Source organism: Panthera onca, chromosome B3, assembly GCF_046562875.1.
Source record: "Panthera onca isolate mPanOnc1 chromosome B3, mPanOnc1 haplotype 2, whole genome shotgun sequence".
Taxonomy (NCBI): Eukaryota; Metazoa; Chordata; class Mammalia; order Carnivora; family Felidae; genus Panthera; species Panthera onca.
This window is the reverse complement of record NC_138344.1, coordinates 99,009,939-99,028,384: the sequence shown is the minus strand read 5'-3', so window position 1 is coordinate 99,028,384 and position 18,446 is coordinate 99,009,939. Positions and strand designations below refer to the sequence as shown.

General features: G+C 43.8%; 1 protein-coding gene and 1 long non-coding RNA gene across 4 annotated transcripts in view; both read right to left on the bottom strand.

Moving 5' to 3' along the window:
• Positions 1–4,532: 4,532 nt before the first annotated feature.
• Positions 4,533–18,446, bottom strand: part of LOC144616655 (uncharacterized) — a 560,479-nt gene continuing 546,565 nt past the window's right edge. The window contains exons 2-3 of the long non-coding RNA XR_013556116.2: positions 6,742–13,301; positions 4,533–5,104 (exon numbers count right to left, since the gene is read on the bottom strand). This is a non-coding gene — a long non-coding RNA (uncharacterized LOC144616655). The remainder of the gene's footprint in view (positions 5,105–6,741; positions 13,302–18,446) is intronic.
• Positions 14,396–18,446, bottom strand: part of GNG2 (G protein subunit gamma 2) — a 121,005-nt gene continuing 116,954 nt past the window's right edge. For all 3 annotated transcript variants that reach the window (XM_060619848.3, XM_060619846.3, XM_060619847.3), the window contains one exon: positions 14,396–16,146. In XM_060619848.3, the coding sequence (XP_060475831.1) occupies positions 16,018–16,146 (129 nt within the window). In that variant the 3' untranslated portion in view covers positions 14,396–16,017. The remainder of the gene's footprint in view (positions 16,147–18,446) is intronic.

Sequence of the window (18,446 nt, the reverse complement as noted above, 5' to 3'; positions counted from 1 at the left end):
AAAAAATAGCTTTTCCTCTAATGGGGTCCTTTCAGGTTTCTTGTCCAGTATCACTGTTTTCCTTCTGGGGGCATCATCTCTTCTCCACTTACACTGACAACTATGCAGATTTCAGCTATTTTATGCTTCAGCTTCCTACCTGCCTAGGCAGCCTAACTATCCGTTCCATCCCTGCCTCTCAGAAGAGCTCTATTTTTGCATTCCCTGGGCTAGCCCCCGCCTCTGTACCTCTTAGCCAACATGTCCAAAGCTGAACAGATCACCTTTGGTAGGAGAGAAAAACAATTTTCCCTCTACCCTTCTAAATTCTTGGCTGGGGTCCCCTGTTACAAAAGACAGATTAACAAGAGAAAAATGAACAGGTTTTTAGCATGTATATCTCATGTATACATGGGACACACCCAGGGTAAAATGAGAAACTCTCCAAGAGGTAGCTTAGAATTCAGACCTAAATACGACCATCAGCTAAGAACAAAAAAGGGTTTGGGGAAGGCCAATTGTAGGGGGGTCGACCAGGAAAAGTTTGGTCAATAAGAGTAAGGCTTATTTTTTTTAATTTTTAAAAAAGTTTATTTATTTTGAGAGTGTGTGTGCCAACGCACACGTGCGCATGAGTGGGGGAGAGACAGAGAGAGAGAGAGAGAGAGAGAGAGAGAGAGAGAGAATCCCAAGCAAACTCAATGCTGTCAGCTCAGAGCCCAATGTGGGGCTGGAATCCACAAACTGTGAGATCACAGCCTGAGCCAAAACCGAGTGAGACACTTAACCGACTGAGCCACCCAGGTGCCCAGAGCGTAAGGTTTATTACACAGATTTAAGTCAGTGGCTTCTCCACTGATGAGAGTTTCTTAGGATTCACTCATCTCTCTCTGGAAGAGACACCCTTACAAATGTAGATTTCTTTTCTAAATGTAAATTTCCCTTACAAAAGGGTAACTTATACTCTGTTTTCAGAGCTCCTCCTCTGTCTGTTCTTTCTTAAAATAATCTTTATGCTAAAGGGGCTTATTTGGAGGATGGCAAATTCTCACCCTTCACCTTCCATAGTAACCCACTTGTTTCCCTGCATGTCCTATCTCAGCCGATTGCTGTATCATCCAAGCCAGAAACCCTTCCCTCTTCCTCGTACACATTCGGTGGGTCAGCAAGGCACGGTGATTCTGCCCTTTGCTCCTGAATCTTTCCCCCTTGCACCCTCAAAGCCACGTTTTTAGAGAAGGCCCTTCTCTAAATAGAGAAGTCTATTCCAACAACAGCTTCTAGGCTGGTCAGTCCTTTCTGCACCTGCCCGCCGCTGCTCTGCAGCTGAAGTAGATTTTAAATAACAAATCAAATCATGGCGCTCCACCGCAAAAACTTTTTCAGCTACCACCTGCCCTGGATGAAGTTCACTTTTGCAAACCATGCCCTTGAGCACCTGGCCCCAGACTTCTTCCCTGCATTGTTGCCAAAGCACACTGGAGTCCAAATACACAGAACCATTTGCCATTCCCAGAGCACGGGAGTTTCCTGTCTCTGGGCCTGGGAGGCCTGCCCCCACCTCCTACCCCCACCTCGGCCCCTCCTTTCCGAGTTTGCGGAGTTCCCACCAGCCCATGAATCTCAGCTCTAGTGTCAACTCTGCAGGTTTCCTTGACTTCTCCCCACATCCAGCCAGGCCTGGGTCCTGTCCCCTGTGCACCTTCAGTAACTCTGAAGTGAGGACCTCTGTGGAGCCCCTGTGTGCTAGGCCCCCTCGGGGCCCAATGCAGACACTTACATGACTAACCAGCACTGCAGCAGCCTATGGAGATCAATTCTTTTCCTGGCAGGTGCTGGAGAGAACAAAGTTTTTCTCTACCCTCTTAGCATCCCTGGCTGGGTCTGAAAATTAAGCTGAAGGACAGATTAACAGGAGAAAAGCATACACCTTTTTCTTTTTTATGTTTATTTTTATTCTGAGATAGAGTGCAAGCAGGGGAGAGGGGAAGAGAGAGAATCCCAAGCAGGCTCTCAGCACAGAGCCTGACTCGGGCCTCGTTCCCATGACCCTGAGATCATGGCCTGAGCTGAAATCAAGAGTCAGAAGCTTAACAGACTGAGCTGCCCAGACACCCCAAAGCATACACATTTTTAAAAATATTTACATGTACATGAGAATCTTTACAAGAGAGTAAAGTGACCAGATCAGGAAGCTTTTATATCATTTAGACAAAGAAACAGTAAATTTGTCAAAATTGACAAGACAAAGGGATTTGGGCTAGGGGTAATCCAACTAGGGCTAGGTAGTCCTTGGAAGATAAGGGCTAGTTTAATAAGATTTGTTTGCAAATTCCTCCGATGCCATCGCAAGGCTGATGGGAGTGTGACTCCAGAAAAAGAAGAATTTATTTCCTGCTTATAGTCCAGAAAAGGGGGAGTTTTTCCCCAGGGTTTGCTTTCAACTCAAAATAATTTTTATGTCAAAGAGGCATATTTTAGGATGACATATTCTGGTTTCCTTCATGGGCTACCTCGTATCCACAGAGTCCCGTATCTAAACATGAAAAGTTGTTACCAGAACTCTATCTCTACCTCAAAATAAATAAACATAAAAAAGAAAAACCCTAACAAATCTGGAAGCCCAGAGCTGGCCCAACATTTTGTGTCAAGTCACCCGGGCACTGGCTTCGCACATATCCCATCCATGCTGGGCTTCTTAGACAACAGTCCCCATCTTGAGAAGCTGAGAGCCCAAACCACCTATCCCAAGCCCCACAGTTTATTGTCTACATTAAGGTGCCCTCACTGTTCTATGACCTTCATTAGCATAACTTTACTAGCACAGACTCTTACCTTGGAAAAGCAAAGTTGCAAAACTTGGTTTCACTGGAGAAATTGTGGAAAGTCTTGTCAAATCATCAGCAGATGGTTTACATTCTTAGATTTGCCTTACTTATCTTGTTGTGTCCCCTAGTTGTAAATTGTTAAACCGTAATCCTTACCCAGTCCTAACCAAACCTCCTTCCCATAACATTAAAAGATCTACATTAGGGGCACCTGCTGGCTTAGTCGGTAGAACACGTGACTCTTGATCTTGGGGGTTGAAATTTGAGCCCATGTTGGGTGTAGAGATTACTTAAAACACACACACACACACACACACACACACACACACACACTTAAAAAAAATCTACCTAAAAGCAGACCTCAAAGTCTTAATCAGAACTTCCCCTTTTCCTATTGAGACCCTATCAGTCTTCCTTATGGGGGTTAAGTAATAAACTCAGCTTTGCCTTATTGACAGGTTGTTTGGGAAGCCAATGGTCAACAAGACTTTGTGTTCCCCAGGCTTCTCTATATAACTAGGAGATTATTAGTGTGCATTCAAAAGGAGTTTTATTCTCTCACCAAGTTCGACAGTGGAATTCTCTATCTTCAGACGTTAATGGCCGTGTGCTGTGAAAAACCTGCCTTTGGCTTTTTCCTGGTGGCAAAACCCACCTGCAGATGCGATGACGTGGTGCTTTCTGAGAAGTGACCAGCAGAGGGTGCTCTTGAAAAAGAATTATTTGGAAGCTTCTTGTCAGGGACTGGAAAATTCCCACACAGGAGGCACCACTTAATTTTCATTATTGTAATTAATGGTAAATGCAAGTGGAGCTTCCACAGGACATAAAACAGAAGAGGAACAGAGTGATAGTGGTGCCCACGGCAGGAAACCCAGCGGAGAACCTTCCCAAAGTGACACTCAGATGACAACTTAAAGCTTCTAGTGGGGTTTACCCTCTCACCAAGAGTCCTGCAATAACAGAACTACCCCCTACCCCCTGCAACCAAATAATTCTGAAACCTGCCACATTTAGCTCATGCCATGTAGAAGTCCAGAACTACTTACTTTGGGGTTCCTGAGAAATTATTCTCAACATTCATGTAGAAAGTCACTCTAAGCTAGGAGTTAGCAAACTTTCGGTAAGAATAGGTATTTTTACTTTTGCAGGGCCATGCAGTTTCTGTCATAACTTCCCAAATCTGCTGTTGTAGCTCAAAAGCCGGCACAAAAAATACAAAACGAATGGCTGTGACTATTTTCTAATGAAACTTAATTTGGGGGCCCTGAAATTTTGAATTTTGTATAACTTTCACAGTCACACATAGTCTTCTTCTTTTGACTTTTCCCAACTATCTAAAAATGTAAAAACCATTAAAATTTTTTTTAAATGTTTATTTACTTTTGAGAAAGAGAGAGAGACAGAGTGTGAGCGGGGGAGGAGCAGAGAGAGAGGGAGACACAGAATCTGAAGCAGGCTCCAGGCTCTGAACTCAGCACTGACCCTATGCAGGGCTCGAAATCACAAACCGCGAGATCATGACCTGAGCCTAAGTCAGACGCTCAACTGACTGAGCTACCCAGGCATTTCTAAAAACCATTTTTAATTTGTAGGCCATACAAAGACCAGATTTGGCCCACAGCCTGGGGTTTTCCAAACTCCGGCTCTAAGCCATCTGTCACCCCAAACTTTTTACTCCATCTGTAATTTCTACACCTCTCTGAGAGAATATCTTTGTAAAATTTTCTCTCTGATACCATCTGGGAATAGCCTCCAAAAAAGATGAAGGAAACAAAACATCTCTTTGAGGTCCTACTATTACTGAGCAGAGAATTGTTGAAAATTCTGGACTGAGTTCAGGGGTTAATAAAGACCCATGACTTTCAAGGGTCAACACAACTAATTGCCTTTTCTGGTGTGAATATTTACTGCAAAATGCCTGTTTTGCCAGGGAGGCTCTGCCGGATCAGCCCTGAACTAGGAGAGAGGGTGAAGGCGAAGCCAGATACACCAGGGTTTGACTCCCGAGTCTTACTGAGAGAGGTCTTGGACATGTAGGTGACTTCACTTCTTCAACTGCTCTTATCTGTAAAATGAGGGGATAACATTACCTATCTGATGGGGCTTTAAGGAGGATACACAGTAGGCAATAAATGGAAGATGGAATAGAAGATGGAAATGAACCGAAGAATTACTTCGTCAGTGTATGAGAACCAGCACAGTCTCCAACTTCAGTAATGGGTTACATAGCGTCTTGGTCCACTTGGGCTGTTATATCACAGAATACAGTAGTCCATATGGCTGGATACCATAGACTGGGTAGATTAGAAATAACAGAAATTTATTGTTCACAGTTCTGAAGGCTGGGAAGTCCAAGATCAAGGTGCTGGGAGATCGGGTGTCTGGTGAGGACCTGCTTCCTGGTTCATAGACAGCTGTCTTTTCTCTGTGTCCTCACATGGTGGAAGGAATGAGGAATCGCTCTGAAGTCTCTCTTATAAAGGCACTAATCCCATTCATAAGGGCTCACTCTCATCACCAAATCACCTTTTAAAGTCCCTGCCGTCAAATACCATCACGTTGTGGGGGTTAAGATTTCAACATGTGGATTTGGGGGGACACAAACATTCAGTGTATAGAAAGAATAGGGTAACACAAATGGATTGTGAGATCTCAAGAGCAGGGCACACACTGAGTTCCTCTTTTTCTGACTCCCTAAGTTGAGTCAATGCCTGGCACCTAAATAGGGCCTCAGTTGTGGGGCAACACCTGTTCCGGGATGGAAAGCTATGCATTGCTTAGGGCACACTCTTCCTAGTTGTCTGGTTCCATTTCCATGGGGGCTCGGCACCTTTTCTTGCCTTTGAGCTGTTTTATAACTCTGTGAGTTATAGATAACTGAGAGCTATGTGAAATACTTCCCACTTTAGATAGGCAACTACATTCCGTCTAATGGAGGTTCAACTGGCTTCTCTCTCCCCATGTAAAAGAAGACGGTTTTATACCATTTGCAAATTCATTTCAGTGTTCCTGTTCTATAAATGTGTCTGCTTTTCGACCTCTGTTTTGAACCAGTTGTAACATCTACCTGATTTCCTTAACAATAAGGAATTAAATAAAATCTTCAACATGTGCTTATTTTACACCTGTGAGAGAACCATGATTTTTTTTAACCTTTTTTTTAGCGGAAAATGATCTCTTAAGACACTCATTGTGAAACTGAATTCAGGAATGTCTTTTTAGAAAACATTTGAACAGTCTCCTAGGGGACAACCTAAAACATTTCTGTCTTGCCCTTTAGAGTCATCTTTTCTTATGTTCTACTCATGACTCTGACACTAAATAGTTATAAGATTTTGAATGACACATTTCCCCATCTGCAAAATAGGGGGTGGAAGAGAAAACTGTTCACAAAGCAGTTTTCAAACTTTATGACCCAAGGACCTCTTTCCACTTTGAAAATTATTGAGAACACCCTTGGGGCACCTGGGTGGCTCAGTCAATTAAGCAGCTGACTTCGGCTCAGGTCATGGTCTCTTGGCTTAATGAGTTCGAGCCCTGCGTCGGGCTCTGTGCTGACAGCTTGGAGCCTGGAGCCTGCTTTGGATTCTGTGTTTCCCTCTCTCTCTACCCCTCCCCTGCTCATGCTCCATCTCTCTCTCAAAAATAAATAAGCATTAAAAAAAATAATAAAAATAAAATAAAATTATTGAGAACACCTTCAAATTATTAAGGCTTTGGCTTATGTGGGTTATATCTATTGCTATTTGTCGTATTGGAAATCGAAACAAATTTTTAAAAATAATGCACTTATTAATTCGTTGAAGTAACAGCAAACCCATTACATGTTAATATAAATAACATATTTTTATAAAATATAACTATGTGTTCCCAAACCAAAAAATACACAGAGGCAAGTGGCATTGTTTTACATTTTTGTAAATTCTCTTACTGTTGGGCTTAACAAGAGAGTGCTGGGCTCTCATGTGCATTTGCATCCAATCTGCTGTGACATCAGCCGTCAGTCGTCAGTATCATGTAGGCACTAGAAGCTCCACTGTAGGCTCAGGAGAGAATGAAAGTAGAAAAGGCAAATTATACCACAGCATTATTATGAAAATAGTTTTGAGCTAGCAGACCCTCGGAAAGGATCTTAGGACCCTCAAGAGTTCTGGAATACTCTTTGAGACCCGCTGTTGTAAAGTAAACCAAGATAGCCCACAGGTAGGAGCAGTGATTTTTGTCCCAGGAAGGGACGCACCAGGGAGTCATGCTGACCCCTTTCTTAAAGCGACAGTTTGCTTTTGCAGACAGTCTGGAACAGCAAGCTTTTTCTCCTGTGTGTGCTTATGCAAATGCAGCAGTATCTGTTGCTCTGTGTGACAAGCTCCAGTGGGATATTGCATATTTCTGAAGGAGGGACAGGAAATGGGGTGGGGGGTGTGGTGGGGAAAGGAAATGAGCACCATTCTTATTTCTTTCCAAGAAGCTCTGGGTGAAATCTTGAAGCTGCATTTGCAAGGGCCTTTGTCCTGAGATTCTCATCCTTTCCTCAGATCAATGCTTTTGGAACAAAGTCGCTGGAAACCTCCGCTGCCACCCAGACCCTGCTTCTGACCCTTGGAGGGTCACTGGACTCTGAGGTTACAGGGAAGCAGTTGTTAGAAGAGCAGTTGGAAAGGGAGGGGATTTTCCCCTCCTGAAAGACCTGAAAAACAAAACAAAACAAAACAAAACAAAACAAAAACAACCGAAAAACCTTTTTGGACTTCCCCTGTTAGACTCATTGTGATTTTCCTTGCACAGGCTCCTCGATACCAGGAAATATTTTTTGTGCAAGTGAACACTTTCTAGGTACCAAGTGACCACAGTGAAGGAAAGAAAGAGTTCACTGATTTCTTCATTCCAGAAAAGCAACTCAGAGGTTTGAAGTTTACAAACAATCTACTTATTCTACAAATGAGAACAGATTCAAAACTTGCTTTCTTGGGTTTGTGTGTGTGTTTTTTTTTTTTTTTTCCAAGTTTATTTTTGAGAGAGAGTGCAAGCAGAGGAGGGGCAGAGAGAGGGAGACAGAGGATAGGAAGCAGGCTCCGTGAGTCAGAGAGCCCAATGTGGGGCTCACACTCACAAACCATGAAATCCTGACCTGAGCTGAAGTCCTCAGATGTTCAATCGACTGAACCACCCAGGCGCCCCCTGATTCAGAACTTTCTAATCGCCTCCTTCTCAAGTACTCACGTTCAAATTTGCATAAGATAGTAGTTAAGGGTTAAATTTTGCATTCAAGACAGATGTAGTTCTTATCCTTGATCTCCACTTGATAGCAAGGGGAACTTGGGGAAATGTCAACCTTTCCAAATCTCTAATTTCTGGGCCATAAAATGGAGGGGAATTCATTTGAATGTCCCCCCCAAAGCAGAGCCTGGGTCTAGGCCTTGGATGAATGTAGTTTCATGGTGGTGAGGGTGAGCTCAGAAAGTGGAAATGGGTAAGAAAAAAAAAAAGTGAGACAGGGAGGAAAAATCAATACAGTGTATTCCTGCGCTGGTTACTATTCTGGACAATTGAGGCTCAGTCCTGACAGAGAGCCTCTAAGAAACCGTATGAAATGTACCGCAGAATTATCCCCTGGAGGGTGGGTGCCTGTAACATTAATCCAGACTCTCATCTCTCATTGGTTGAGGATTGCCCCCCGGGGGAATGAATTTCCCTGGGGAAGAATAAAACCCCTGCAAGTGTGGCTGAAATCAAAGTGATATGACGCATATATGATATCTGCTACAGGAGATAAAGGACATCCATGCCATAGACTTATTGTGAGCATTGACCCCACTGGTGCCTTAAAATGTTTAGCATTGTGCCTGGCACATAGTTTAGTGCTTAATAAGTGTTCTCTTGATCATTGCCACTGCCACTGCTATTACGGCTATCATCATCATGATGATTATTATTTTTTTATTGCTTAATTTACATCCAAGTCAGTTAGCATAGGGTGCAACAATGATTTCAGGAGTAGATTCCTTAATGCTCATCATCATGATTATTATAATTTCACTTTCTTGAATGAGAGAGATGGACGTAAAGGTATGGCTTAGGAGACTCTAGGAATGCTACCTAATCCACAGCCTATCCCTTCTGCATAGTTTACCACGACCCGTGACCAATTGTGATTATCATGGTACTTTTATTTTCTCCCTTTTTGTTCGGATGTGTGTGTCTTTTGCCAAAATTTGGGTGCATAGATAAGGCACATTCTGCTAGTTGTATGGCGTGGGATGAAGGTTGCTGACCATAGCTCTTGAGCAACACTGTCTAATAGCATTTTCTGGCAACAAGAGAAATGTTCTAGATCTCTGCTGTCCCATACAGTAGCCGCTAGCTGCACGTGGCTATCGGACACTTGAAACACGGCTAGTGTAGCGGAGGAACTGAATTTTTAATTTTACTCAATTATAGTTAATTTACGTCTACATTGAAATAGCCACATGTAGACACAGTAACTTAAAGACGGTGTTCCCAGTGGAGAGTGGAAAAGACCCTTCCCCTGGGGCTAAAATTAAGGCGATGCGGGCCCGCGGGGTGTAATTCATCTGGCTCCTGGGCCCTCCGGTGCCCACTAGATCTCACTCCTGGTTTGGAGAGTGCTGCTGTCACTGGGGCCGAGGGCTGACTGAGGAGAAGGAAGCCCTGGGGACGCTAGTTGGCACCGGTTGGCACAGTTTAGTCCGCTGTTCTGTGCACAGAGCCAACTGCTGACCGTTGTGCGGCAGGGAGCTGCTTTCTCAGCTGCCTTTGGCAAGCTCGAAAGCCCAGCTTTTACTAGTCACGCCTCTGCCATGCCCCATTTCTCTCTGCAGACCTGTGTGCTATGCCGAATCCATCAATAATCACTGTTGAGTACTTACCGTGTTCCCAAGTGCTGTGGTAGGCACCGAGGCCTGCCTAACTGGTGTTTTCTACTCCCAGGGAAGTTAGTTTACCCTGAGAGACAAGATTTTCATATAATAAGCCATGGATTCCAGCCTCACCTCCTCTTCTCTCCTCCCCTTGGCTCCCTGTGGTTTACACCTTCTCATTCTGATTGGTAATTGACTATTTTCTGGTCTCCTTCCTCCACTAAAACCACAAAGTCCATGAAGGACGTAGTGTCTACCCCAGCACAAGGCCTCACCTACAGTCAAATACTAAATTATTTGAGGCTGATGACAAGGGCAATAGGAGTTGAGAGGAAAGAGGTAAGTATTTCCTGAAGTCATTCACAGACAATATGGAATTCAGACTAGGTTTGAAAGGCGAGCGAGATTTATTTACTTGAGGAGTTGAGCAATGGCATTCCAGAGGAATAACATCATAAACAAAGACGTGGGGTTAGGTTTGAAAATGCAAACTGCAGGATGAACCACAAGAAAGCTTAGAAAACAAGGTGGAATTGGTAGGGTGGGGCTCGACTCCTCAGGGCCTGGCCAGCCAGGCAGCTGAGTGTGGTTTCTAATGGGTTGGTAAGAGCATCATGAGCCAGAGCACTCTGGGTTTTGTGCAGGAACTGGAGGTTACATGCATGAATCTGGCAAGATGTGGTTTGCATCAGTCCTTTTTTTTTTTTTTAAGTTTATTTATTTTGAGAGACAGAGAGAGAGCCCATGCATGTCAGCAGGAGAGGGGCAGGAGGCGGAGGTGGGGGAGAATCCCAAGCAGGATCCATGCCCAGTGCAGAGCCCAAAGGGATGCTTGATCCCATGAACCACAAGATCACGACCTGAGCTGAAATCAGGAGTTGGACACTTAACCGACTTGAGCCACCCAGGCGCACCGGCATCAGTGTTTTTGACTTTAATCTTCTTTTTCTAGTGGGAGCACTTCAATTTCCTTTAGATCTGCTATTTTGCCCTGTGGTACAGTGATCCTGGGGTTCAGGGATGGGTGGGATCTCGAACTAGATCCAGCCAGTGGAGAGTCTTAGAAAATGTTGCCAGTGATATAGCCAGTGACTTGTGCTGGAGCTGTTACTATCTTTCCTCTGTGGTTGCTGACCAGGTGAGAGCAAGCCTTACACTGCCGACACTGTCTTGTTGCTGAAGGTGGGCGGGGGGAGTCTGAGAATCAAACCCATGCAGAGGAAAGCAGGGCCAAAGGACGAGAAAGACACCTGATGACATCATCTCAGCACCTGGATCCAGCTGAGCCTGACGTGGGACCTGTTTCTGAGCTCTCCGGTTACATTTAGCCAGTTTCATTTAGGTTCCTGCCACTTGGAACCAAAGGAGTCCTAATTAATGGGATGGCTCAGAGTGGGAGGAGATGAGTCAGCGTGGCCACCCCAGCAAGTGTGGCAGGAATTCAAATGTGAGGTACTGAGGGTCTGAACCTCTGGGGGCTGAGAGGAAAGGATGTGAGTCCAAGCACTGAGAAGGAAGCATCTAGACTTTCCCCTCTCTTCAAAAGTTGTGCGATCAGTGTCTAATGTCTCTTTATCACCTCTTCCTTCAGGAAACCTCTGTACTTCTCTCTTTCATTTGGTTTTGACAACTTAGTGAAGCAGATATTCTCATCGTCATTTTATAGCATGGAGAAGTTAAAGAACTTGCCTAAGGTCCTATGGGAACTCTGGGGCCTAGTTCTGCTTCTCTAGCTCATGCTGGTTGGGCTCTGTGGATACAGTATGAAGGCACCAGGCACCGTCTTTCTGTCACCTTAGCATGGAGATACACCCCCACCCCAGGGCAGGGACAAACGGTAGGAGTTCTTACTGAGGAAAGGCCTGGGAGCCCATGACCCTTTTCATTAAAAATAAATTCTGCCTGAGTCTCCTGGTTCTAAATAGAAGAAAATGTAGATTTGGGGCAGAACCGAAGGGAAAGGGATTTCCCTTGGCAAATTATTTGCAATTTGTGGATTGGAGCTGACCCAGCTCCGATTCCCACGTGATTGTGAGTGCTGCCTACAATGTGACCAGCTTATTAAAGAGCCAGAGCTAAAGGCAATCCTCTCACGGGGGCTCAACAAAACAGGAACAGAGTTAAAACCCACCAGCTTCCTCCCCACGGTGTCTCATGCCTAGGATCTGCCTAGATTCTCACCCACAGGTTATATGTCAACTCCTGGACAGCTACGTCCTTTGGCTGTAGGAATAAGAGCGAGCACAGATTTAGTTGGTTTACGCCTTTCCTTAGGCATTATGCAAAGCTCGCTGTCGGTAAGTCCTTAAGTCATGGTCCTCGGACTATGCCATGTAGGTGAGTACGTGTACTTAAGCACCACTGCCAGAAATTCTTAGTTGCGGCCTACTGTCTGCCTTCTTACTAGGCATCCCAGGTGATTCTGAAGCAGGTAGTCCAGGGACCACTGTCTGAGAAACAGTGATGTAGGTGGACAAGTACGTTCACTCCAAGTGGCCCCTTTATCAGTTTTAAAGATGCTGCTGTCACTGGCACAAGTCCTGAGACATCTAGCACCTCCTTCGTTACTGACAGGGTCTACTAGTCACTGGCATAATTTGAGGGACATACAGAAGGTTTTGTTGACTAAGAATATCTCTGAGGAGCTACTGAATCTGGAGAGTGAGAGCGTGAGCCACTGAGAGAGGCACGGGGCAGTGTGTTCAGTGCAGAGCCCAACGTGGGGCTCCATCCCATGACCCTGGGATCATGACCTGAGGTGAAATCGAGAGTCGGACACTTAACCGGCTGAGCCACCCAGGTGGCCTCCAGTACCCCATTTAAGTAGTGAACAACTTACGGAGACCAGACTCTCTGTGTTTATTTGTGCGTGTGTGTGTGTGTGTGTGCACATGCATGCGTGTGCACGTATGAAGAAAAAAATCCCAGTGCGGCACTCACAGCACAGTAGAGCATAATCACAGTTTGTCCTCATGGTCCAGCCTGCCGGAGCCCTGGGCTCTTCTCCATCACCTTTCTCTGTCCCCAGGCATTGTACCAAAGATGTAGAGACCCAGGGAGAAAGGCTTTTAAAGAGTCTCATGTGAGTCTTTCTTTCCTTAGGGCACCTCTATTAACAAAATCCTAAAGAAAGCCAACGGATTTCTATTTCCCCATCCATCCTGTTACATGTCACCATCCTTCTCAAATTAACCATGAAATCGATGGGCCAGGTGGCCCACGGGCCCTCAAATAAAATTGACTGCATGTGAAGTGAATTTGAAAATTCCATTTATTAAAACAAATACATTGTCCATGTGGGATGAAAATGTGCACATCACATTCAGGTTTTCCTTCTTTAACATTTCTGTATTTTCCTCTCTTTGAAAGACACACTCCATAGATCTTATATAGGAAAAATGTGAACCATTCTTGGGTTGGGAATATATTAATGTATATGTAACAATTCACCTTTGCCAGGAGCAGCTTAAAGCAAATATTAAAAAAAAAAATACAAAACTCTAAGACAGCATGCTTGATTTCCTCAATTCCCATTTGTGAATAGGAGTATATGGATAAATTGATTTAATTTCTCCTTGGTAAGCAATCTCTTTCAAATATTATTAAAATTACCCTCAGATCAAAGTACTTTTTCGCAACCTCTAAGTAAAATTAAATAGTACTTGGTTTAAAATCGAAAAAAAAAAAAAAAGAAATTGGAATATTGAGGATGATACAAGATATTTTTTCCCCTAAATATGAGGGTTATTGTTACTGTTTAAACTAACTGCATGGCAGATTCTCATTACTATCCAATACATTATATGCAGATATTAGGGCCTTGAATAATTAAGTTTTCCTATTGGTTATTCCTTAAGATAAAGTCATGCTGGTGGAAATGATTGGTGAACTTCTAACAGAATTAAAGCTCTTTAGAGGTATAAGTCATCAAAAGATTTCTTTTCCCCTTAACAAGTAAAAATACCAATAAGCAAAAACGCATATAAAGACTCTGGTAGTATAATTCCATACGATAGGACATGAAGGTACGACAAAGCCAAAACACTTTCCTTAAACGTAATTTCAGATGGGCTGTGTGTTCTCTGCCTTCTCTCTTCTTTTGTAAACAAGGTCACACGCACTTTGGAACTGCCTTAACTTTTCTAATTACCAGAGCCGTATTATGGTGCCTCCTTCAAGTTTTAGTTCCATCTTAACTGCTCCAAAGATCTAGATTCACATAAAAATATAAAGAGCCCCTCTAAGAAACATAAATGATGTGGATCATGAAAATCCTTGGGGTCTCGCAATGACACCTTAATCACCACCCAGAGGTGCTTCATTTACAGTTGTTTTTGTGTGACTGCATGGCCAATTCATGTTTTGACTAATTTTGAAAATGGGATACGGTTTTAGTTGATTCCACGGTAATACTAAGCTAATGGTACAATATGGCATGTAGTTTAACAACTACTCTGCCAAGGTCTTCCCACTGTATCTGCATTAGTGTCTCACTGATTGTAACAACACCCCAGGGTTTGAACAGCAGTATCTGGTTACAGAAGTACATTCATACCTTTTGCAAATGTTTCAGCATTCCCTTTTCCTGGCCCCAGGCGTGAGCTTTAATTGGATGTACTTATTCTTTTACCATCATGCCCATAAAAGGAGCTAAGGAAAATATTTACTCTCTCAAAACCTGTCCTTGGCATATTAAGCTTTTACATCTTTTTTCCTTCCTTTCCTTTTTTTTTTTTTAATAGAAGGAAGAGAATGGAAAGAGAATAGAATGAATTTGGAAATGGTTTTCGTGACATCAAAGTAAACAGTGAGATGTAAGAGAGGTCCTCTTTTGCCTGGGAATGGCACAGAAAAAAAGTGATGCAGGCTTCCAGGACCTTCCATTACTGATGAAGGCTAGAGCTGTAAGGAAAAATCACTTTCAAGATCATCTCTTGGGAAAAGAGGGCTCTAGCTGCCAGGAAGTTGTAAATAAAGACTGAGAGACTCTAACGAACAAGATGGAAAACAAAACCAGAAAAGGTTCTACTGAAAAATCTGCTCAGTGAAAAGCAAAGACCATCTCAGTGGCAAAAAAGAGCCAGAACCTTTGTGATGTTGCTGGCTGAGGGGGCCGCACCTGCCCCCTTCTCCCTGGCAGTGAACAGCCAGGATGCTGAGAATGGGTCTTCTCTGGAGCCATCCAGGTTTATTTCTCCTGGTACTTGAACAAACAGAAAGTGTTCTTGAATCTAGAATTTCCACAATTCAGGGAAAGATGAAATTTGCCCTTACTCTAACAAAAGCACCTCCCAACTGATGCTGAATCCTTCCCTGTCCTGTTCAGTGGTTCCTGTGCTGTCCTGGATCCTGGACACAACCAAACTGCTTTGGATTCTGGAAAATACGTCGAAGAGGCGTATACGCCACTGTGAACTCAGAGGTATTTTAGGCATGGCTAAGGCGCTGAAGTGATCTCAGTTTTCAAGAGACTGAGATTTTTCTTCTCCAGCTTTTCTCCTCTCGCGTTCCTGTTCCAAACTTCAGAGTGAAACAACAAACCTTCTGAATGGATGTAACATAGGGACATTTTCATGCAGTATCACTCAAAAATTGTCACAAATATATGAAAGCACCAGTCACAACACATGATTTACTTTTACTTGCAGAATCAAAGCTATCATGTACAAATGTTAGGAACTGTGATAAGAGAACACAGACAACCGGCGTTTTTTTGTTGTTATTACCATGAGGATAAACCACGGGGAACATCTCCCTACATGTTTGGGTTCTCATCCTTGGAGTTCAGTCTTACGGACAAGTCCAGTCTTATCTTTGTACTACTCTAATGGGAAGGGGTGGAAGGAGAGGTATGGGGGAAGGAGAAAAGAAAAAGGCACAAAGACTAAACATCAATGCCATAAAACCAAACTGCGGCTACACTGGACAATTCAGCTTATCAAAGGGTATGCTAAAGGCAATATTCATTCCAAGAAGGTCATACACATCTTAGCTCAGTACGGCTGTCTGTTTTGATTTTTTTTTTTAAATATGAAGCAGAAACATAAGGTGTGGGGAGGGATAGCAGAAAAGAAATGACGCGGATTTTATCTTTACAGATTCCCCTCCTCCAGGCAGTTCTGCAGATATCAGATCTCTTAACTTGGGATGTGGTTTGGCGATCATTCTCATAAAGGGGACCAGTTCTTTAAACATGCATAGCCTGGAGTTTCCAGGATGGTTCTCCTCCCTCTCTTTAAATGCTGTGGACTAGAAAGGCGCCCACTTTGCTAAGAACTCTACATCAGTGTCCCAGGAGCCCGGCGGCTCTTCAGGCTCTTCACGAAGGCTTAAAGGATGGCGCAGAAAAACTTCTTCTCCCTAAATGGGTTTTCTGAAGCCGGGACGGGGGTCAGCAGGGGGTCTTCCTTGGCATGGGCCTCACAGTAGGCCATCAAGTCTGCAGCCGCCTTGGATACCTGGAAAGGAGGACAAAAAACAACCGGATGTTTAGACGCGGCATCGGCAGAAGCATCCATGGCTTCCATCAGTCAAGGCCCAGACTTCAGAGTCCAGCTGCCCGGAAGGATTTGGGCTCAACTCCACGCTGCACTGCTCACCAGCTCGTGTGAAAGACAGGCGGGTGCTCAACCTCCATAGGCTCCGTTTCCCGGTCTGCAAAGAAGGGAGTTGGTGATCATGACCTCTCAGGACTGTCTCCAGCAGTCCCGGGAGTAGGCCCAGGCGAGTGAGGCCCTTAGGGCACAAACGGGATGGGGTGCTCACTGCTAAGGTCATGTGAGGATCAACCCTGCATGCGCACAGCCCTGACAGTGGAGGTGTCCTGAGACTTGTGCCTCAGGTACCTTACTAGGTGCCTCATCATAGTCCCAGCCCTGGCTGCAAGGGTTAAGTGAGTTAATCCACACAATTTACGTAGTGCCTGGCACATGTAGGCTTTCCATACAGGCTAGACATTATTACCATTTCATAGTTGTGCCTTCTTGCTTCGGGAACTGTGTTAGAATGCAGAAAGGCTTGTTCATTTCCTTTTTAAACAAACACAGCAGGATGTGCACAAACACAAAAAATGCACATAACTTTACGTATTCTTATATTTTTACATATTCTATATTATATGTTCTTATACATATATAATTATTTATATATCTGATAAATATATATTATTCCTTCAATAGAGCACTGTATCTTTGAGGGAGTCCCATTACAAGGCTGGTCATTGATTTCAGCGATACTGTTATTTCTCACATTTCTGTAGCTTCTTCTTGGGAATTGTCTGGACTACCTTCTTTCGACCAGTCTCGACAATGGCACGACAATTTTCACTACTTCAGGGTGGACTTCATTTGGTAAAATAAACTAAAGGTCATTTATAACCACATCTGGGGACTAGGTGGATGATCCACCTGAGGAATGGTATTTGGGCTCAAAAACCATGAAGTTAAGAGTTGGTTTCTTACAGGACATAATATACTTGCTCTAGAGATCACTCCAAAAGATTTTTCAATATCACTGTACTACTAGAATAGCCTTTCAAAGTGACTACTGAAAGGATAATCCTCTGTAAGAGTGGGATGGAGTCTATTATTGCTAAACAGATTCACTGGCCCACCTTACAGGTAGATTATACACACCCACCCAACGACAGCAGACTTGCTCTAGCCAATGAGATGTGAGAGAAGTGATGTGGGTCACTTTAGGGCCGAAGCATCAAGAACCAGTGCATAGTCTGCCATATGCTTTCTCTCTGCCAGTTTGTCCAAATGAAGCAATTTACTGCGAACCACCTTAATTGATTCAGAGGTTTTAACGAAAGGCATAGTGGCCATACCCTGGATTTGTTCCTTGCCTTATGGCCAAGTTGATTACAGCTTTGCTACTTAAAGGCCTTTCAATTTTATGGTTTGCTGGTTTCGTCATCTAACTCCACAAAGCTTTGAATTTTTGGACTGTCTGTTCCTTTCATCACACACCAGACAGAGGCAATATTCTGGATAGAGGATGCTGTGACTGCCAGGATCCCTGATGAAAGTGACATGGTGTGGAGTGGCAGCTGATCTGTAAAGGATATGTGGTGGGAATATCCACCAACATAACCCCCAAGAATGTTTGTTGTAACCCCCTTTGTTGTCGTAACCCCCAAGAATGGGAGGAGAGGACCTTTTGTTATTGCGACAAAACCTGGTCTACCCGGACTGATATAAAGAGGTATAGGAATTGGTATGTGCATTAGTTTCTTCAGTCTGCCTTAATAAATTGCCACCAACTAGGTGACTTAAAACAACGGAAATTTATTCTCTGGCACTTAGTGTTAGAGACTGGAAGTTCAAAATCAAGGTGTCAGCAGGGTTGGTGGTTCCCAATGGAGGCCCAAGGAGCATCTGTTCCATGCTTCTTAGCTAGTGCTGGTGGTTTCTGGCAGTCCTCAGTGTCTCTTGACTTGTAAATGCATCGCTCCAAACTCTACCCGCATCTCTCCATGGCCTTCTCTCTTGTGTGTCTCTGTCTTCCCACGGTATTCCTCTCTTCGTCTATGCCCCCATTTCCTACCTACCAATCACTGGATTAGGGTCGACCCTAATCTAGCTTGAACTCATCTTTCCTTGATTACGTCTTCAAATATCCTACTTCCCAATAAGACCACATTCTAAGGTTCCAGATAGGTTTAGGGGACACTATTCAATGCAGTAGAGTATATTTGTGTCAGAGTCAGTCTCACCTTTTTTAAAAATTTTAAATAATCTCTTATTTACCTTTT